The following is a 22,076-nucleotide window of genomic DNA, read 5'->3' on the forward strand; positions in this document are numbered from 1 at the left end:
CTTGAGGTCAGGGGTTTAAGATCAGTGTGACCAACATGGCAAAACCTTGTCTCTACTAAAAATACAAAAAAAATTAGCCTGGTGTCGTGCTGCACGCCTGTAATCTCAGCTACACCGGAGGCTAAGGCAGGAGAATCGTTTTAACTTGGCAGGCAAAGGTTGCAGTGAGTTGAGATCTTGCCACTGCACTCCAGCCTGGGTGACAGAGCGAGACTGTCTAAGATAAACAAACAAACAAAAACTGGAATGAGACTTCTACAGATCATGTGACCAGAATTTAACCCAATGACACAACACAATACCAGAGAAAGTTTGTGTCTCTTATACATGGGTCATTAAGTTGCGTCTAATTAGCGGTGAAGATTTCACGCTGACTTCATCCAGCTCCCTCACTAAGGGTACCGTTTTTATTTGTAATGGAGACTAGATAATTGATAACTTTGATAACGTGACACTTTTGAATAAAGGTAATGAGAAAAGAACAAAAGGGCAGGCAAATAGGTTCTGGCTGTTTCTAACAGTGTTATGTTTCCAAGGTGGCATCAGTATTTTGTTCCTTCATGACATAAACCACAGTTCTTATCCAGTTCTTATCGTAAACCCCTGGGGGCCTGATGTGTTTTAAAATAATTTTGTTTTCACATTTTGAAATAGGATAAAATGTATATACTATATATTTTGTAATATCCACAGCATGATCTTGTTAGCCATCTTATAATAAAGCAATATTTTTGTAGTGAAACATATAAGTATTCATATTAAATGGGATAAATAAATACTGGAAATGGTCTCAAGTCTGTTTAGATTGGGTTTGGTTGCCAAATGACCTGTGGCAAAGCAAGAAAATGCTTTTAAGAGATTTTTAGATTTGGAGTTGCAAACAAGGGATTATGGATTTATATCTGTGTATTTTTCCAAACCATTCAAGAATTTATTTGTATTTTCAAATCTTATTAATTCGGTAATTTGTCCCATATATTATTCTCCTAAAATATTCTTTTAATGCTTAAAATGTTCCCTGTATTCACTGTACTCATTGATTTGGTCACTATTTTTTTTTTGGTGACTCATTAGTTTTATTATTTCATGTTATAATAAGCTTTTTAAGGCTCAGTTTTCTCTTTTAGAAAATTTCTGTTGGCATTGTGCCTGGCAGTTAAGTGCTTACATCAATCAGGAAGCTTTCCTTAACTGCAAGCAAGAGGCACTGATTCTGACTTAAGCAGAAGAGAATTTACTTGAGTATGTGGAATTAAAAGAAGGGTTGCAGAACCGTGCTTGGAAATAGCAGGGAAAAGAAAACCTTTTAGATTGAGGTTAGGGATATTTTAACAGGACTTCTCACCTCCACCTTTTAAAATTCTGAGTCACTCTGCTGAAGATCAAGCCCCAGGCAAATCTGAGGGGCTGAGCGGCTCACGTGCCCACCACTTGGCTAGGAGACAGCCTGACACATTGATTGACACTCCCACCAAGCCTGAGCAAAGGGTGGGGGAAGCATTCTCCCACAGGAAATGAGATTGTTATTACAAGAAGAATGCAAATGGACTCTGATGGCAAAACTAAACAAACCTAACAGAAGTCCTCCATAGAATTCACGATATTTTCTAAATAGTATTCTTAATTCTTGGCTTTTTAAGAATGCAGTCTTATTTTTTTAGGCCATCCTTAGAGAAAACTTAACTAATCGTCATGGGCAGGTTAGTTGCACTCTTCTAGACTTTTTTCAACATTCTGTATCTTTCTTGAGCACCAAGGCTAGAGATGTTTGCTATTTGATTTTATTTTGGTACAAGTGATGAGTTATTTTCAAAGTGATCTTTTAACAAGGAGTATCTCCTACCAAGGCAACACTGACAGAGGGAATCTTAATGGCAGAAAGCACTTTATTAATAAGAAAAGGAAATTCACCTGGAATCTACCTAAGAAAAACAACATATATAACATGGCTCAAAAACCAAGAAAATGAAAAAGGCAATGAACATGTTTTTTCCTCATTTACCAATTAAAAATTTTTAAGGAATATTATTACTCTCCTTAAGTCCCACATTTCTTTAAGTGCCTTTCAAATTGTGCACCATTTTTACAGGCAGGTGCTGGTGAGTGCACATAATCAACTTGAATTGTTGATAATACACATTTCTTACCTGATACTCATACTCTGTGAAAGGCAGTAGTTTGGAATCTATAAAAGAGGTTGAGCTTCCATTATAGATTAGGACTGGACTGGATTTTCCAGGCTGAGTTGCTATTTGTCTTCTGTATAATTCGTAATATAAAACTTTTCCATTTGGCTGAAGCGGTCCTGTCCACAAAAGGGAAACAGTGGGCTGGAATCCTCCTGGAGCCATTTGTACCTCCAGATGTGGTGGGGGTTGCATCAGAGGTGCAATCTCAGGGGTCTGTATGAATGTCCAGTCACTTGATGCACATCCCAGGGTGGTGCATGCTTGAATTCGTATTTCATACCTTCAGGACATAAGGCAGAAATTAGTGATTTTCAGCAAAATAGATTTTCATGGGAAGAATCTTTAAAACACCAGGCCTTAAAAAAAAAAAAGAAAGACAAGTTTACATGTATTCTTATTCATAGCTAACTCTTAAGAATAACAAAGTTGAGAATGGCCTGAACCCAGGAGGCAGAGCTTGCAGTGAGCTGAAATTGTGCCATTGCACTCCAGCCTGGGTGACAGAGCAAGACTCCGTCTCAAAAAATATTTATATTTCCATGGAAATTTTTGAACTATTAAAATCCCCCTGGCTTTCTAAACTAAAGTTTCTTATCTGTTTGAAAGGGGTGAGTACAATTCTTCCCCTAAACAAGGATGTATGGAATAAATAACTCAAGATTCTTTCCAGCATGAAAATTCCGGTACTCTTCAGAATTACTTAACATAGCAATGAAGAATGCAGACCTTGGAAAGTATGAAGCAGTTCTCAGCAGTCCTGGACTCCTCCTACCTTTGAAGCTAGAGCTAAATGATCCCCCAGGAATGTTTCCAGGTCATGAAAGAACATCATGGAATTAAGGTCTCAGTGCTAATAAATCCCCTCACCTGATACCTAACATCTTAAAACAGGCTCCCTTACATGACACAAAGACCTTGTGGGGCCAAAGTTAACTCAACTACACACCAGATTATCAATCATGAAGACACCTTATCACCATCCAGTTAAACTCAACTAATCAATTATGTTTTGCCTCATAGCCCGTCTCTGCTACTTGAAAAGGTCTATTTACATAGCAGGGACTTCTCCTTTCCAACAAAATGAATTTTTGTAAGTATTTAGTGCCTATGGCTGCTAATGAGCACTTTTTTCTCTATTCCCAACCACCATTGATTTTATGACACCTTCAATTTTCCCTCAGGTACCCAGCTATCTTCTTTCTACCTTTATTCCTTTTAGTTCTAGCCTTTTCCTCTTTTATTTTCTACCTCCCCTCTTTGCTCTTTGAATCACTGCTTTCTGTTCTTTTACTTGCTCTTTCTCTTTTGTGTTTTTGCTTTCTTAATTACACCTTTTTCCCTTTGTGACTTATTTTATTCCCACTTTCTTCTCCTCCTCCCTTGGTTCTTCTCTCATGTCCATCTCTACCATGACAGCGCTACCAGTTTATTGGTGATCAAATCCATAGCTGTGTATGGTAGATCTGACTTCTAAGCAATTCTGTGAGGTCAATTTTGATTTCCCACATGAATATTATTCATTTTCTGGGTTATCTGTGGTAGTTTTTAAATTTTGGGCTGTATTCCTCCTGCTAATTAGGACATTCCCAGGCTATTTCTTCTTACTGACCAGCTGGGGGTGCTGAAAGGAGGACACACACATTTGCAATATTCAGTGAACATTAATCCACTAAAAACAGAAACAAGAAGCACGCATGAACTCCAACTTCATATAGAAGTGATACTCTGTTTTATGTCAATGTCACTTATAGATTCAGTTAGAGTGGATAATGAAGAGATTTCTCTCACATTCTTAAATAGCCTTGCAATTTATCAGATAAATCAAACTTTTTTTTTTTCCAGCCTGGAAAAAGCATTGCTTTCGTGCCTGGACAAACTGCTTCACCTGTAGAAGATTTTTCAAATAAGAGTTTCAAAAGGGAGCAAATTGATATGATTTTTGAAAGTTGGAAGTACAGTCAAGTAAAGAGGAAGCCAGTCTAGAATACACAGCTCTGCAACTACAGTGGGCCTTTTTTATGCCCTGAATCAGTGTAAGGTAATATAAAAGCCAACTCACACAGCATGTGGACTAGCTGTGGAGAATACCTGAGGAAGTTTTAATTACTGTTTAATATTTAATAGACCCTAAATAATTGTCATGAGTAGATGCATAAGACCATGAATGTTTCATTTAAACAGCACTATATATCAGAGGTAATTATAGGAGGATTTAATCTACACATCACTAGATTACAATAATAGCTGAATTTTACCCGTGGTAGTTGGAAATCAACACTCTTTCAGCCTTTAATTTTTTTAAGTGATTCTGTTCATTTTACCAAATTTTAAGCATAAAATATCTTTTATTACCCTTCTCTCTGGGGATGTAAGTTACTCAAAATGTGATGGGGAAAACTGCCAAACAATTATTTAAGCAACGGGCAAGATTCTTTTGTGTGGAGAACAACGCACTTCCATGCATGTCACAGAGTCCAGATAGGACCGCTAGGAAAACATGAGCTAGCAAAGTGGCACTGTCCTGAGAAACCATAAGAAAGTAGAGTCAGAGAAGCCTTATTATTCCTGGAGGAAGTGCTGGATTTGATAAGAAGACTCTTCACAAAACAAATTTTGTTTTAGTCTAACTCTGGCTGGTAATTGCGCTCATTGATTGGCATCTTTTAACCTTAAAATAATACATCATTTTATTCACAGTCTAGTCAGATGACCCTATCGGGGCTGTCAGAACTGTCCAGGGGCCTGCGTATTTCCCGGGGGACTAGCCTCATCTCCCTCCTACTTATTTCAGATACCAGGATGCATTGTAAACCTTTCTGAAACACTGGCTCTCAAAACATCACCTACAAGAATCTGCTCTCTGGAGGTTATGCAAGCAGGCTTTGCTTGGATGAGGATGTGCTTTGTCTACTATGCATGTTTAGGTGGATGGAGGTTGGGGACACCATGCTTCACATTTTCAGAGTCTTCATTAGAACTGACCAAGGGCTCAGAAATAGAAAGGTCAGTGGCACACTCAGAAAACCGAGACATGGCTACCTACCTGTGAAATGGCTTCAGATGGTTCACTATATATGACTGCGTACCAAAAGAATTATGAGTTGTGTTTATGTGTATGATTTTAGTTTCTCTTTGAAACATTTCACGGATGAAGAGGGTATAGTTGATGATATTGCCATTTGTTCTCACTGGAGGGTCCCAATTCACTAAGATCTCCTGAGGACCCCTGGCCTGCAATTTTGGAGGTTCCATCCCTGAGGGTGCTGAGGGGTTGGTTCGATCTTTGGCAAGAGGACTCAAAATGCCCCCTTGGCTGTTGTTGGCAGTTACTGTGTAGCCATACTCCACACCTGGGGTGAGAGTAAAATCATGATAGCGTGTTTCCAAGCCTGTATACACAATGGTTCCATCTCTCCTAAGTTCATAACTTCTGATCTGGCCATTTGGGTTTCTTGGAGGTTTCCAGGTGATTTCTATCGATTCTGAGCCTGTGACTTGCAATGTTGGAGAGTCCATGTTCTCTGGCAGGGCCTCCATTGTCCAGGCGGATTTTGACACACTAGCTGTGCAACCTCCATTTGTGCAGGCTACAAGGGAGAAGTTATACTGAGTGTAAGGCTGCAGGTGGGAAACCAGTAGGCATAGGCCCTGGCCAGCAAGGGACTCCTTATTATCATATCTAACTAAATATTTAGTGATCTTTCCATTTTTCACTGTGGGCGGTGACCAACATACATTTACTTGTGTGGCACTGACGGTCCAAAGATCTGGAGGGCTGACTCCTGATGGAGCAGCCTCCAGAGTTGTGATGCTGGTGGGTTTGCTGGTGGAGCAACCTCCACTCGTGCAGGCTTGGAGTGCATAGCTATAGGTGGAAAAAGGAAGAAGCTCTTCATCAGTGTAATTGAAAGTCATAGCATCAAAGCTAAAAGGATAGAGCGTTTCATTCCTTTGAAGCCTATAGGACTGGATAATACCATTAGACTGTTCTGGTGGGATCCAGGAAATCAGCAGTTTTTGGGGATTCATAGAAACATAGGATATCACAGGTGGAGAGAGACCTTCTGGAGGTGCTTGCAATGTCCTTACCACATTCCAAGAGCTACAGGTATGCCCGGCTGAATTCCAAGTGTAGATTTTATATTCACACTGCGTCCATGGTTGCAAACCAGTGTCATTATACATAAATGTATCCCTTTCAGTGTTATATTCTGTGAAAACAATTTTCTCATCCACCTGGATTGTCTGATTTCCCCAAGCTTTTCCCTCGAAGCATCTGCGAATCACTTCATAGCGAATTATTTTTCCATTTGGGTTAACAGGCTCAGACCAGTTCAGCTCAACACTGGTGGACTTCACAGAGTGGACAGTAGGAGCCAGCTGAGAGTCTGGAGGGGCTTCATCTGTCCACAGAGGCTGGGGCACTGAGTGTGCACAGCCTGCTCTGGTGCAGGCCTCCAGGGTCAGTGTATAGAGAGTGAAAGGATCCAGGCGGCGGAAGAGAAACTGACGATTCAAACCAGAGTACTCCAGGAGCCCGTCATTGAAGATGTTGTATGTCTACAGAAGGACAGAAGCAAAAGGGATAACCTGCAGCATACAATTTCTTTGTGTAGTTATTTAGTCCCTTTGTAACCTTTACCCCCTTATTCATTATTTTGATGGCCCTAATTTAGAAGAAGTATTCTGATATTAGTTGGGAAAGTGTGATTTTTTCCAGTTAATATAAGGCCCACAGAGAGACAAACAATGTTTTTCTTTGCCTTTTTTTTCTCAGTTTGGGCAATATGTAAGCATTTATTTCAAAACTAAGGGCTATTGAACCTGATTCTTTGACTTAAATGGTACTCACGAGGTTTCTCCTACTTGCATTTTTTTTTTAAAGTAGAGAATAGTGTTCAAATCTCCTGTTTTATAGATATGAACTGCTTCTGATCTCACACTGACTAGAGTAAGTAGGGTCTACCTTCCACGGCATTTGCTGGGAAATAGAATTACAATGCTTAATCATTTGTTGTTACAGAGTGCGAGGGCTGAAAGAGAGAGAGAGAGAGAGAGAGAGTGTGTGTGTGTGTGTGTTTAGGCACACAGACACCTAAATATTATACATAAGTACAAATATCCATACATATATATGCCTGTACATATATACATATATATAGATCTTTATGACTAGGAGATGGAAAAAAACACCCTGTTTTCTCTTGCAGGCCATGGCAGAATTGATTGTTCCTTTGGGGGCAAAGTATTCTTTTGTTCTGGAAAAAAACATCTGAGTGCTTATTATACTGTACAAATGTAGAGCAAGTTTTTGTCCTTGTATTATTCATTTTTTTTGAAGGATGGGAAGTAAGTTAATCTGAATTCAGGTGTTTTTGAACAGTGATTTTCCAACCTTTTCTTGCTCCAATAAGCCTGAGAGAGATGACACATTCCTAGCGATGACTCCCTATCATGGTGACTCTCAAGAGGGGACAGAACACATTCTACAGCCCTTGGAAGGCACACCCTTGAAACATTCCCAGGAGTGGTTCTTGGGCAAGCTTAATTTAGACTAAATTGTTAATATACTCCATTTTTTCCCTAAGATTGCATAGCCTAGATGTTTGGAAATCTCTTTATGTTGGAATGTTGTATGTTGGTGTGATTTTCTGATTGGGGACCCAGGGCAAGACCACCCCCATGAGGGAAGGGGACTGCCATAGCTTCTGAAGGGAGCGTAGGTTCCATAACCAGCTTGCAGCCTCTGTGACTCCCCAGCACCCCTTGCTGCCCCTGATATTCACCTGGTAAATCTCTAACTAGTGTAAAATTTAGCTTTCCCTCTATACTCAAGTTCTGAATGGGTTTGTAGGAAAACACCCAAACATTTTTACCAGTCTCACGTTAAACTTTTAACCACACATTTTAAATAGATGATTACCAATTTGTAATCCTATTTTATTCCCTCATGCTTTTGCTCTGCCATTTTCCCAGGTGATTATTTCGTATTTCCTCCTTTCCCCTAATTGCCAACACCCTCTTCCTTCCCTCACCGTTGATTGATTGTTGACATAACCACATAGTTCATTGAAAATAGAAGCAGTTAGAAAAGAATGCTTCCATGTTATATATTGTGACCATTGCATCCATGTGAATCTAGACTTACATGATTTGCCTTTCCTCCTTTTGCTGTGAATGAAATATCTCTGTCCTTATTAAAGGCCTCCTGAGCACTGTATCCCATCCCTTCCTCCCTCCCCATGACTTCACTACTGCCGTTATTCTCATTATCTCCTACGTCACCAGTTTATCTCCCTCTACTGGTTATTTCCATTCTGTTTAAATGTACTCTAGTATTTTTCAATGATTTTACATAAAATTTCCCCATCCCACAGTCTCCACCTATTGCTCCATTTCTCTGCTTTTCTTTTCATCTAAATGGCTTTAATGAGTTGTCCTAATTTCCTCCCTTACCATTCTCTCCTCAATCAGCCATGCCAATCAGGTTTCCCATTCTACCGCTTACTCTCCTTGTCAAGATCACAGTGACCTCCTCATTCCTATACTCAGGGTGGCTTCTCTGCCCTCATTTTACTTGTGCTCTCAGCAGCATTTTGGCATATTTTCTCTTCTCATTTTGGACACTCCACTCATATACTTTTCCTTCTAGCCTAATTCCCTCTTATCAGTCTTTGCTGGCTCTCTTTCCTCCTCTTGACCCCCACATTTATGCCTCAGGTCTTGATCCCAGACTTGCAACAGGTTGAGTTACATTCTCTCCATAGTTGATCTCCTCTGGCACCATGGGTTTAAAGGACATCCACTTGCTAATGGATTCTGAATATTTATCCCAGCAAATAACTCTCTCAGGAGTTTTAGACTTGTACTTCACACTATCTGCTTGCCCCTTCAAACTTGTTCATCTTCCAGTCTCTACTTCCTCATCAATAGCCCAAAGCCTAAACCCAAAAGTCATCCTAAAGCACTCCCTTTCCTTCACGACTCTCATTCAGCTCATTAACACATTTTGTCATCCTATCTTCTGTATTTATCTTCAATTCACCTATAGTGCATGACTTCACAACTGCTACTCTAATTTGAGCCACCTTCAATTCTACCTTGAAATCTTCAATAGTTCTTAAACTCCATTGGTCCTTATATAGTCCATTTTCCACAGGGTAGCCAGAGTGATTTTTAAAAACAAATTTGATCATGCTATTCCTTTGCTTAAAGCATTCAGTAATTTTTCATTACACTTGGAACAAATTCTAAACTCTTTACCACAGTCTACAAGGTTGGGTATAATCTATCTCCTACTAGTCCCTCCAACCTTTTCTAGTGCCATCTTTCTTTCCCCCAAATATTTCATACACACTAGCTTTCTTCTCTTTCTTTGAATACACCAAGTTCATTCCTGGCTTCAGGCCTTGCATTTGCTGTTCATTTAGTCTGGAACATTGTGCCCCCATATCTTCACATGACTAACTCTGTCTTGTCATTCAGGTCTCAGCTCAAATGTCAATTTGATTCAAATGATATTCCATTCTAAAATAGCCTGAGCAGGCCTAATTACATTATTCTATTTAATTTTCTTTATAGCATTCATTGCTCTCTGTAATTCCCTTGCTTATTTATTTACTAGCTTATTGTTTGCTTTTCTGTACCCCCACCATTCATATACTCTGCCACATTTATTCACACACAAACACACACACATGCACGTGCACTCACACACGGTCTGTAACATCAGGGAACTTGACTGTCTGGTTCACTCTTGAATAAGTATATGGCACTTAGTAGAAGTATTTCACCAAATATTTGCTTAATATTTGGTGAAAAGTAAATAAAGGTCCAAGGAGTCAATATTCTTATTGTCAATCATGCCAGGAAGAAGCAGATGCTGTCATGGTTCCAAATACCCACAAGGAGAAGTGCTTTGAGGGAAGGAACTTTCTTTTCTGATGGGTGCCTTGGGGCCGTGATTTGGATTTTAAGGTCATGAATCCTAAGGCTCAAGCCTCTTGCCCCAGGGGGTAGAAGTCTGGCTTCCGTCCACATGTAGGCAGGCTGGTGGGAAGCAGCTTGTTACTGCTACTTGCAGCAGGCCTTGAAGCCAGGCAGAGAGGCAGCCCACAGAGAGGCCCACAGGATGGACCTGGGTCTGTGAGCTCTAGTTACAGTTCTTAGTTATTGCTGCACGTAATTTCCTGCTGTCATCCCTCTCTTATGGTTTTCAGGGAGGCTTTATTAAAAGTAACAGCTTAGTCTCAACCCTGTGATGTGGAATTAATGTGGGAATCTTTGCCTCTTGGGGAAGGAGTGGCAAACAAAAGGGTACTGTATCTATAGCAACTGTAGGCTGGGGGGCTCTGCCGTCCCAGCCTGCAGAAGGTAGTTTATGAGGGCCTAAGAGATGGACCAGGGCCAAGAGAGACTGGAGGTAAAGGCAGTAGCATGAACTAACAGGTATGTCTGCCACCATCCTTGGGAAGGAACATCAGAGAGGTAGATGAGGGCTGGCTTTTGTGTGGCTGAAGGTTCAAATCATCAAAATGCAGGCTACTCATGAAAATACAGTCTCCCCTGCACTCACGGGCTGGCAGAGCTTGAGATATGTACGTGACATTTATAACACTGTTTCTCATGGCTACATACAGAAGTTGGAAAGTTAGCAGACACCTATGGCTTGCTTGGTGAGCTCTGTTTGAAGCAGAAATTAGGCAAGTCTTAAGCAAATAACTGGATAGGATAATTCAGGAGGCCGTAAGAACATAGTCATTTAGAGTTCAGTTCCGATGTGAGTTCCTGGCTTCAAATCCTAACTCAATTACTCACAGTGTAGGCTTGGGCCGTTATTTAGCCTACATATGCCTCATGAGGTTTAGTGGTACCCACCTAGCAGGGTTGATGTGAGGATTAAATGAGATAATCCATGGAGAGCATTTAGCCCAGTGTTGGGTTCATAGGAAGCATCATACATCTGGGCTAGTTTTCTCTGATCTATGATTAAGTGCCTGGAGGAGCTATCAAGAGGAATTAAACAGGCTGCGAAGGGAGTTTTCCCACAGTGACCTGATGGCATGTCAGGGCTCATCTATTTATCTGGAGAACACCAAACATAATTTCTTACGCAGGGTAGGCATTACCTTAATCACACCGTTGGTTCTCATAGGCTCTGACCACTGGAGTAGCAATGCCCGGCCATTCTCTTTCTGTTCTACTATAAAGTTTCTCAGTCCACTTGGGGAAGATTCTAAAGTTTGAATCAGAGTCCAGGGGCTTAAAATTTTTCCTGCATGGTTTGCAGCCACAACACCAATGAGATATGTTGTGAATGGTTCTAACCCGAACAGGTGGGCTTGATGGCTTGTTCCCTGTAAGAAAGTTAACAAGGTAAGTTGTTTTTTGTTTTTTGTTTTTTGAAACTGACAATACTGCTGTGAACCTCATGGCCAAAGCACATAGGCAATAGCAGCACAAACACTATGGCAGAGTTTTGAATTATCATTTTTTTTTTTTTTTTTTTGAGACGGAGTCTCGCTCTGTCGCCCAGGCTGGAGTGCCGTGGCCGGATCTCAGCTCACTGCAAGCTCCGCCTCCCGGGTTTACGCCATTCTCTCGCCTCAGCCTCCCGAGTAGCTGGGACTACAGGCGCCCGCCATCTCGCCCGGCTAATTTTTTCTATATTTTAGTAGAGACGGGGTTTCACCGTGTTAGCCAGGATGGTCTCGATCTCCTGACCTCGTGATCCGCCCGTCTCGGCCTCCCAAAGTGCTGGGATTACAGGCTTGAGCCACCGCGCCCGGCCTTGAATTATCATTAAGAAAATGATGCATTTTTTCTTTTTTTTTTTTTTTTTTTTTTTTTTTGAGGCGGAGTCTCGCTCTGTCGCCCAGACTGGAGTGCAGTGGCCAGATCTCAGCTCACTGCAAGCTCCGCCTCCCGGGTTTCCGCCATTCTCCTGCCTCAGCCTCCCGAGTAGCTGGGACTACAGGCGCCCGCCACCTCGCCCGGCTAGTTTTTGTATTTTTAGTAGAGACGGGGTTTCACCGTATTAGCCAGGATGGTCTCGATCTCCTGACCTCGTGATCCGCCCGTCTCGGCCTCCCAAAGTGCTGGGATTACAGGCTTGAGCCACCGCGCCCGGCCCATTTTTTCTTGTTCTTGTTGACACCTTGAATATATTACCCAATGTTGTATGATTTCAGACACTCAGAAAGTGGATCAGATAGGATCCTTGATTTTTCAGTGCTTGCAACCCAAAACGTGTGATATATAAACATTAAAAAAAAAAAAAAAAGAAAAAACCATGATGCTTCAGATCAGTGCTGCATCCAGCTCAAAATGGAAATCAGTGGTACCAAGTTGCATGTCAGAGACTGGGATTATTGCCTGCCAGGTTAATATTAAGGGTTTGGAGAGCTAATCTGAACACCTCTAATTTCCAAATCCCCAACACTCTCTGTTTGTATACAAGACTCTCCATCTTCCCAGTCTCCCTCTCTCATTCTCTTGGCATGTATGTGTATCTTATGAATAAAACAAACACAAGAAAACAATAACAAGCCAGTTCAACTATACGTGTACAAACACCCTTAGAGAAATCTATTATTATTATAGATATAAAAATATTTTCATTTGTTAAAAGCACCATAAGTAAAACTATGAAACCTACCAAAGTAATTGTTAGCTAGGCTTGGAGAATTTGGTATTTGAACAAGGAGGAGGAGGAATATAAGGTGGAGTAGTGAAAGTTATTTCTGAAAGTAGTACCCAAGAACATCAGAAAAAATTATGTGTAAGGAAATCATCCTTAATTTGGGGAAATCCAAATATCATTTTGGATAAAATCTAAAACAAGACAACAAAATAAAGCAGAATTGTTTTCCAAACAAAATGGTTAGACAAAAACAAAACAATGTAGAAATAGGTTTTGGTGCTGTTTTCTGACATTATTGGCTATACATTTTACCTGTGTTATTTCTTGTTATGTGTTAAACATAGGCAGAGAAAATACAATTTCCCTCACATATCAAAAACTTGTAAAGTCAATTTTCCTATTTCAATAAGTCCCATTATGATATTACATGCTAACCTCTTGAAATCTTTTAATATTTAAACATTTGCTGAGCAACCAGACTCTGAAACAAATTTTACAGAAATACTAATTTCTCTTTTTTAAAATATTAAAAGTTAGATCATAAATATTTAAAAAGTTATTTCTCCACAACATTGGATTGGCCTTTTAGATAAATATAGCACAGAACTAGAGTGACCATAATGAATATTAAATCTGAAGATGCTACAAGTCCCGATTACAAACATTCTTTTCTGATAAATGATTCCTTTTCTGTGGAAATAAGGCAAACATGGACAAGATTAATAATGCAAAAAAGAATAATTCTTTGTTCAGAATATTCAGTAATAGATGCCAAAAAAGCATACGCTCCAAAACAAATAGCAATCACCTCTAACAGATTATATATAAAAAAGGTGGGCTGCTGGGGGACATTTTTTCATAAGCTTTTGTCATAAGAAACATGAAAAGCATGTGGGCTATAAAGCAAAAACATATGTATATTGTCAATAGCTGCACCTGCTCAATTATAGTTTATTTCAGAGCTGAGAATTCCATTCAGCCCCTAGATGGCAATACTATCAAACACTTTTGGTAACATGAGTACTTAATGATTAACAACTGGCATTCAGTCATCCAACACACTCCAGGCAACCATTAAAAAAATAACAAAACTGATTTCTGATTTCATTACATAATCTTTTATTAACATTTATGGCTCAGATCCTTGAAAACAGAAGTATGCAAAATGCCCTAGCTTCAAAACCTCCACCATCTATATAGAAATATGGCCCGTAGGTTGCAAGTTGAAGTTCATGCATGCCTGGCATGGAAAAAGTTTAGGAGTATACTCCTACAAAGGGTCATTACGACAGTTATTTTGCCTAACCTGGTCTATATGTACCTTATAAAAAAAGAGAGAAATAACCACATGTTGGGGATGTAAAAAAGAATTTCTGTATCATGAAATTACATCAAGGACAAGTTCTCATATTACATTATTTATTTATTTATTTTATTTATTATTATTATTGTTATTATTTTGGCTCTTTTGCCTAGGCCGGAGTGTAGTGGCATGATCATGGCTCAGTGCAGCCTTGAACTCCTGTGTTCAAATGATTCTCCTGCCTCAGCCTCTGGAGTAGCTGTGACTACAGGCATGTACTACCATGTGGCTAATTAAAATAAATCTTCCCTTCCTTCCCTTCTTCCCTTCTTCCCTTCTTCCTTCCTTCCTTCCTTCCTTCGTTTCTTTCTTTCTTTCTCTTTCTTCTTTCTTTCTCTTTCTTTCTTTCTTTCTTTCTTTCTTTCTTCTTTCTTTCTTCTTTCTTTCTTTTTCTCTTTCTTTCTTTCTTTCCTTTCTTTCTTTCTTTCCTTCCTTCTTTCTTTTCTTTCTTTCTTTCTTTCTTTCTTTCTTTCTTTCTTCTTTCTTTCTTTCTTCTTTCTTTTCTTTCTTTCTTCTTTCTTTCCTTCCTTCTTTCTTTTTCTTTCTTTCTCTTTCTTTCTTTCTTTCTTTCTTTCTCTCTCTCTCTCTCTCTCTCTCTCTCTCTCTCTTTCTCTCTCTCTCCCTCCCTCCCTCCCTCCCTCCCTATTTTCTTTTCATAGGGATTGGGTATTACTATGCTGCCCAGGTTGGTCTCCAACTCTCGAGCTCAAGTCATCCTTTTGCCTTGGCTGCCCAAAAATGCTGTGATTACAGGTGTGAGCCATTGCATCTGGCTAATTTGTTATTCCTGAAGAGTTATATATATATATATATATATATATATATATATATAGTACACACATATATACACACACACATAACATAACAAATATAGACTACTTAAATAGATCTAAATAATAGACATAGTTTTGTCAATGTTTAGTAAGAGCTATATTAAAAAATGAAGAAAACATAAAAATAGCAAGACAATCCTTGCCAATTTATTCTTTGACATTTTAGGAAATAATTTATATTATTCTCTCCTGAATGAATTTCCAACATCGAAGTTCACAATTTAGAATCCTGCTGCAAAATTTGGATGCAGTTCACTCTGTGGATTGGGTTGGCTCTCATTTACATTCTCAGTTGGTTGTTATTGTTCTTAAATTCGGGATATTTGCTTGAGCACTGTGGATCTTAGATGTTTTGGGTTCAGTTCCTTCCTTTGGAGATGTAACATTCTGTCTCACTGACTAGGAAATGTCATCACTAAAGACGATTTTCCTCCCTTTCACTCCTTTGCTTCACCTTTCTTCCGTTCCTTCCTTTCTCTTTCCTCTTATTCACCCTTTCCATCTTCTCTCATTCCTTTTCCTCTATAGAGATTATCTTAATTCAATACTCTTACTTCTTCCCCTTCATTGCCATTATTTTGCTCTTTCCTTCCTTTCACTCTTCCTAATGATTTATTTGAGCTACATTTTTTTGTTGTCCCTGACGTCTGGCCTGCCACCTTGCACTTGCTTCCGTTTTGTCTTTGTTCATTCCACGTCCATGTCCATATTGTACGCAATTCTGCAAGCGTATCAGCTACTTTTGTTAGGCAGTAGATGAAGAAGATGATGCAACAATTTTACTAGGAATAATCCATTCTTTGCAATCTAATGTCTTCAATAGGATTCAGGCTCTTTTTTCTTCTTTAACTTTATAGGCATGAAGGTCAGAGTTTGGATACAAATCAGTGCCTCATTTTGTGAGACATATAGACAAGACTCTCTGGAACACTCTGTCAGTTGACGTTCTGCTGGCAATTTGAACTATATTTTAACCTCTCAACTCAGCTCCTGGGGACATATGAAACTACTTGGAGTCTTCAGCCATCTGACAATTTTACACCATCTCCTCTGATTATTTTTGACGACTTGAAGTGCCCCAAAGGTGGCCATGGGGTCAATAGGTTTATGTAGGTTGAAAATGATCAAAAATTACCATTGATCTGTAGCTGTCAATAAAAGACTGTGAGGGGATACTCCCTGCACAAATGTTTAAACTGCATAAAGCTTCCCAACTTAGTCATCTTTGAGTCTATTGATCTGATGATCCAGCAATTTCCAGAGCTTTCCCTCTGGTCTTTGTGGTGCGTTTTCACTAAGCTCCCTTACCGTAGCCCTTAGGAATCTTTTTACCCTGCTCCCACTAATGAACTAAAACAATGATGTATAGGCATTGTTGTGTTCATCAACAGAGTATTATGTGTGCATATTATATTTTGGAAAGGGTTAATCTTCCCAGTCACCATCAACTTCATTCTAAGCCAGTGGGATTTCTTCTGCCTTTGTCTTTCATTTATGATTCTCCTTATCCTGGGCTCCTTATCCTGAAATGGATGAGTTTTGGCTTCTGCATCCCAACCAAGTCATGGGGTTCCCTTGTCTCCTTAGTTATCATGAATACCAAGAACCAGAGAATAAGTCACATCAAAAATTCACCTTTTTGCACAAAGAGAACTTCAGAGGAATCTAGATTTAAGTACATTAACCTTTGTATTCTTAAGTTGAACTGCCCAGATCCTTTATCATAAATTGTATTTTACCTGTCTTAATGATAAGGAATGATTGTACCTGAGACCTTGAGTTTCTGATTTAGATTACAAATAAAATGTGAGAAGCAGTTCAAGCTCCCATTAACTGTTATCTAAAAGTCATGACTTTGGATACAGTATATCCAGGCAATTGGATGGCTTTTATGTGTTGTAATGCTGACAAATCAACACGCAATATTTTTCTAGATTTCTGAAAGCCAGATAATTTGAGGCGTGGATTCTGCAGGACTATTTTTCCTCTCCATTTATAAAGTTAACCTTTAAGTTCCCCAAAAGTTGATCAACATATTTATATCGAATACTATTTTGCAAAATTCAAATCAGTTTCTTTCTTTCATTTTTTTTTTTTTTTTTTTTTGAGATGAAGTTTCACTCTTGTAGTCCAGGCTGGAATGCAAGGAATACAATGGCCCAATTTCAGCTCACTGCAACCTCCGCCTCCTGGGTTCAAGCGATTCTCATGCTTCAGTCTCCCGAGTAGCTGGGATGACAGGTGCCTGCCACCATGCCCAGCTAATTTTTGTTTTAGTAGAGATGGGGTTTCGCCATCTTAGCCAGACTGGTCTTGAACTTCGGATTTCAGTGATCCACCCACCATGGCCTTCCAAAGTCCTGGGGCCTCCCAAATTCCATGGTCTCCCAAAGTCCAGGCATGAGCCACAGCCCCTGGCCATCAAATCAGTCTTGATACAGAAATCACTGTTTTTTTTTTGTTTTTGTTTTTTTTTTAACCACACATTAGGCAAATATCAAACTTGAATACTTATCCATGGTTCACTAGGCATGAGACTTCCAAGTCTGCAAAATATAAACATTGTCAGAACATTTTCATGAATTTCACCTGCACACTTCCTTTGCCAGTGCCATCTTCACCTAAACATATCTAATGTTGTGAGACAAAAAAGGCATTTATTTTGACAGCACTCACATACATGCAGAGTTGCTCTGGAATCAAAGATCAACTCACAATACAAGAAAGGTAGAACAAAATACCCTTTAGGACCATGGCCTGTCGTTTAGTGTTCAGGCCTATTGTTTTGGTGTGTATGTGTAAGGCGGCATCACCAAGTGGGATGACACAGCTGCCAAAATGCTCAGTGCGAACATTTAGCATTGTTTCTCAGCAGCTGGTTTACTTCTTTAAACATTTTTGAGCATCTTTTATGCACAAGACTCTATAAAATTGCAATAGAAGATACAAGATGGGTAACACAGACTCTTGACTCTGAGGAACTGATAATCTAACAGAGCAAATCAATAATGTATATACATACACACACTTCAGTGTGGCAGTGCTATAATTAGTGCCAGAGAAATACTAAGGAGATACTTGTAATGCAGAAGAAAGGGGGTGAGGACTTGGGGAAGACTTAATTGAGATGTGGCATTTGATCCAGGCCAGGAAAGATGTAGAGTTTGAGTAGATGAAAACAGATGAAGAATTAGAAGAAGGAACAGAAGAAAGTTCTGGAGATACTTGGGTGGCAGTTCAACAGTGTGTAGCAGAAGTGTAACGGTTGCAAGGGAATAGTGGGGATTGTGGCTGGAAAGGGGATTGTGGTAAGACTGAAGAGGGCTGTGAATGTCACCCTAAAGTTTCTGAACTGCATTTGTTAGGAAACAGTAAGTACCATTAGGCAAAACATTGAAGAATTAATTACATGTGAAGAGCTCTACAATGCAATTTGAAGGAATAATGGAAGAACTTTTAAATTTCACCCTATCGTGGTATAGATCATGGTCAGTGACTAATGAAATAATAAATCTGCCAGAAATTAATTAATTAACTCACTTAATTATTATTCAGCCAATAAGTATAGATTGACATCTGCACAAGGTAATAGGAAAGCATTTTCTTAGAAAAAAGATTTAAAATTTTCTTTGTGGAATGTTAGCTCTATTTCAAAATTTGTAATTATCCTTTAAACAAGGATTTTTCTTTTGATTTCAATTGAGGCAGGGAGCATAACAAATGAATGGCATTAAAACCAATTTTCCTGTTTTCTGTCCTGACCCACTATCAGAACCATGTGTTCCTAAAGTGTGTTTTCTCCTGATACTGGGGACACGTTTGAGTGGAACTCTCTACACCCTTGTCCCAGCCCCTTGTACACGTCAAACAGTGATGAGGCAGCTGGAAATGTTAAGGATACTATTGACAACTGGGTAACAATGAGGCCAACTCAAATGTACTCATAAGTGTTAAAGCATTCCTAGCTCTGGGTTCTAGCTAATGCTGTCACCTAATGGATTAGGCAGGGGACAATTGTTATAACAATTGTAAATTTCAAACTTAAAATGTTCAGCTTGGAGGATTCCTGTGTTAACACTGGGATCACTTTAATGCTTTTACTCCAATGACTCTCTACACTCAGAAAAGAAGAATGATATGTGAAAAGGGAGAAGGGTTTTTTTTTCTCTCTCTCTCTTTAGAATACATCATTCATTTTGTAACAGAGGGGTCAATTCAAAAAGAAGACTCAATTCACAGACAGTTTCTTTATAGACAAATTGGCTGTATCAATTTAAACTATAAAGCAAAAACTAGAGTTATTGCAAAATGAACAATGATGCTTCAGTTACCATAAAAACATTGAGGAGAAAATGGTTTTAAAATGCTTCATTTTTCAAAGGAGAAGAGGAAAAAAAATTAAATTTGTGATAATTAAATTTTAAAGTGGCAAATCAGTCACACTAAATATTAAAAAGCAGTACTTCTGATCTATCAAAATTAAAAATGTGCATACACTGTGACCCAGTAATTTCACTCTGATAAGCTATTCGATGGAAATAGTAGCAAAACTGTACTAAAACTCATATAAAAATTTTCATTTGGGCCATAGCTTTGTATTTATTTAAGTCTTGATTAAACACACATGTATTGAGAACTTCTTATACACTAGGCATGCTCCTAATCTCTGAGGATACAACAGAAAGCAAAGGAGGCAAGGTCATTACCTTCCTGAGTTTTACATTATAAAGGAGGACAAATGGGCCATACATAAACAGAAAGAGAGAGAGATATCGAGAGAGAGAGAGAATTGGAAATTGTGGTAAATTATGAAGGGAATAGGTAGAGTGGTGCACTAATTAGTGTCTGGGATTAGGTGGTGGGGAAGAGTGAATGAAATTCTTGATTTAACAAGGGCGGGTAAGAAAGGTCCTTGAGAAAGTTACATTTAGGCAAGAGAGCAGAAAAACATCAGCTGTGTGAAGAATCAGGGGAGAAATTTTGGGGCAAGAGCAAGAGCAGAAGAGAGACTCTAAGATGGGAAAAGACTTGGTGTTTTTGTTGACAGAAAGGAGCTAGTGTGACCAAGCCGGGTGGGGGAGAGGAGAATGGCCTGAGAGAAGGTCAAAGAGATGAGCAGGAGCTAGATGGTATAAATCCTGGAGGCCAAGGTAAAGAGTTCAAGTCTGATTCCCATTTCAGTGGAAAACTATCGAAGGCCCATAAGCAAGGGTGTGACACAATTTAGGTTTTAAATAAAGCATTCTGACTGATGTGTGAAGAATATATGGAGGCCATTGCATTTGTCTACTTGGGCTGCTATAGCAAAGAACCATGGACTGAGTTACCTTAAACACAGAAGTTCGTTTTCTTGCAATTCTTGAGGTTAGAAGTCTAAGATTAAAGTGCCTTCATGGTTGGCTTCCAGTGAGACCTCTCTTCTGGATTATAGACAGCTGTCTTCTGGATGTGTTCCCGTGTTATGTTTGTGTGCATGTAGAGAGATATCTCTGATGTTTGTTCTTCTTATAAGAACATTGATCCTATAGGATGAAGGCCCCACCTTTATGACCTCATTTAAGCTTAATTACTTTCCTAAAGGCCCTATCTCCAAATACAGTCACATTAGAGCTCCAATGTATGCATTTTGGGAGGAACATGATCCAGTTCAAGGGTCAAGAGAGGGAGGGGAGACATTCAAAGGCTTTTGCTGAAGGCCAGGAAGGGGCAATAGTGGCTTGGACTATGGTGGTAATGGTAGACATAGAATTAAGGGGATGGATTTGTATTTTGAAAGTAGAACCAATAGAATTATGATGGATTGAATGTAGAGGCAAGGGAAAGAGAGGAATGAAGGACGACTCTTGGGTTTTTTTTCTTGAGAGAAAGGGTAGGTGATGGTACCATTTAATGAGATGTAGAAGTCTGAGCACTAACAGATTTGGAGAGGGAAGGAAAAACTTTGGCCTTGTTAAGTTCAAGATATCAAGTAGACAGACCAATGAATCTAGAGTTTTGGGAAGAGACTGAATTAGGAATACACATTTGAGGGTCCTTGGACATGTCTCCCAAAATCCAGTCTTATTTCCAATTGCCTTATTAACCTCTTCATTTGGATGTCTAATACATCTCAAACTTAACAGGCCTCCATGTGATCTCTTGATTTTCCCTTTTTGAAGTTTGTATTATGTCAAATTGGTTAAGGTGAAAATCCTTATCTCAGAATTCCTTCTGTGGGAGACATGCCCTAAGGCGACCCCTGCAATGAATCATGCCCTTGGGTGATTCTCCCTCCCACTGAGTGCAGTCAAGGTCTATGCCTTGTTGCTAACTAATAGAAAATGGCAAAGCTCTGGGATGCCACTGCCATAAATATGGCAGACACCATCTAAGCAGACTGAAAGTGAAATCCTCCAGCTGGTCTTTAAGAAGTAAGCTGCCATGTTATGAGAGGACCTGTGAAGGACCCCTGTGAAGGGGAACTGGGTGGTCTCTAGGACATGAGGGCCAACAGCCAACAGGAAGACAGGGCCTCCCTCCCATTCCCACACAAGGGAAATGAACTCTGCTAACAACTTGAATGTGCTTGGAAGTAAATGTTTCTCCATTCAAACCTCCAGATGAGAACACAGCCCAACAGACACCCTAACTGTAGCCTCATGAGACCTTGAACAAAAGGCCTGGACTCTTGACAAAGGGGAACTGTGAGATAATAAGTAGAAATTGTTTTTAAGCTACTAAGTTTGTAGTACTTTGTTATATATAGCAGTAAATAATATATCTTCTCTATCTGGTTCTAGATTAAAAATAAATTTATGTACAATTTGGAGAATGAAAGTAAATCAATGGCCATTACTCTTCGAACTTGGTTTAAGTTAGTTGTGAAGATGAATAGATGCAGAGGTGCAAGTGGGTTCCAGATTGTCCTCATTCTCCTCTGCTCCAATCTGACTCTTCTTTCCAGCTGCTGACTCTTTAACCAACAGTGGCCCAGGTCTACCACCTGACACTTGGTGCTGGCCCCACAGAGATGGTAGCTACACAGAGGAGTTGTTTTCCATAGACCTCCC

At 39.5% G+C, this 22,076-nt stretch overlaps 1 protein-coding gene across 1 annotated transcript in view; it reads right to left on the reverse strand.

Annotated features, from left to right (window-relative positions):
• The window catches only part of USH2A (usherin), an 809,712-nt gene that overhangs the window by 43,989 nt on the left and 743,647 nt on the right, over nt 1-22,076 (reverse strand). The window contains exons 61-63 of the mRNA XM_033195653.1: nt 11,318-11,545; nt 5,233-6,749; nt 2,148-2,469 (exon numbers count right to left, since the gene is read on the reverse strand). Coding sequence (XP_033051544.1) covers nt 2,148-2,469; nt 5,233-6,749; nt 11,318-11,545 — 2,067 coding nt within the window. The remainder of the gene's footprint in view (nt 1-2,147; nt 2,470-5,232; nt 6,750-11,317; nt 11,546-22,076) is intronic.

Source organism: Trachypithecus francoisi, unplaced genomic scaffold, assembly GCF_009764315.1.
Source record: "Trachypithecus francoisi isolate TF-2019V2 unplaced genomic scaffold, Tfra_2.0 Lachesis_group5, whole genome shotgun sequence".
Lineage (NCBI taxonomy): Eukaryota > Metazoa > Chordata > Mammalia > Primates > Cercopithecidae > Trachypithecus > Trachypithecus francoisi.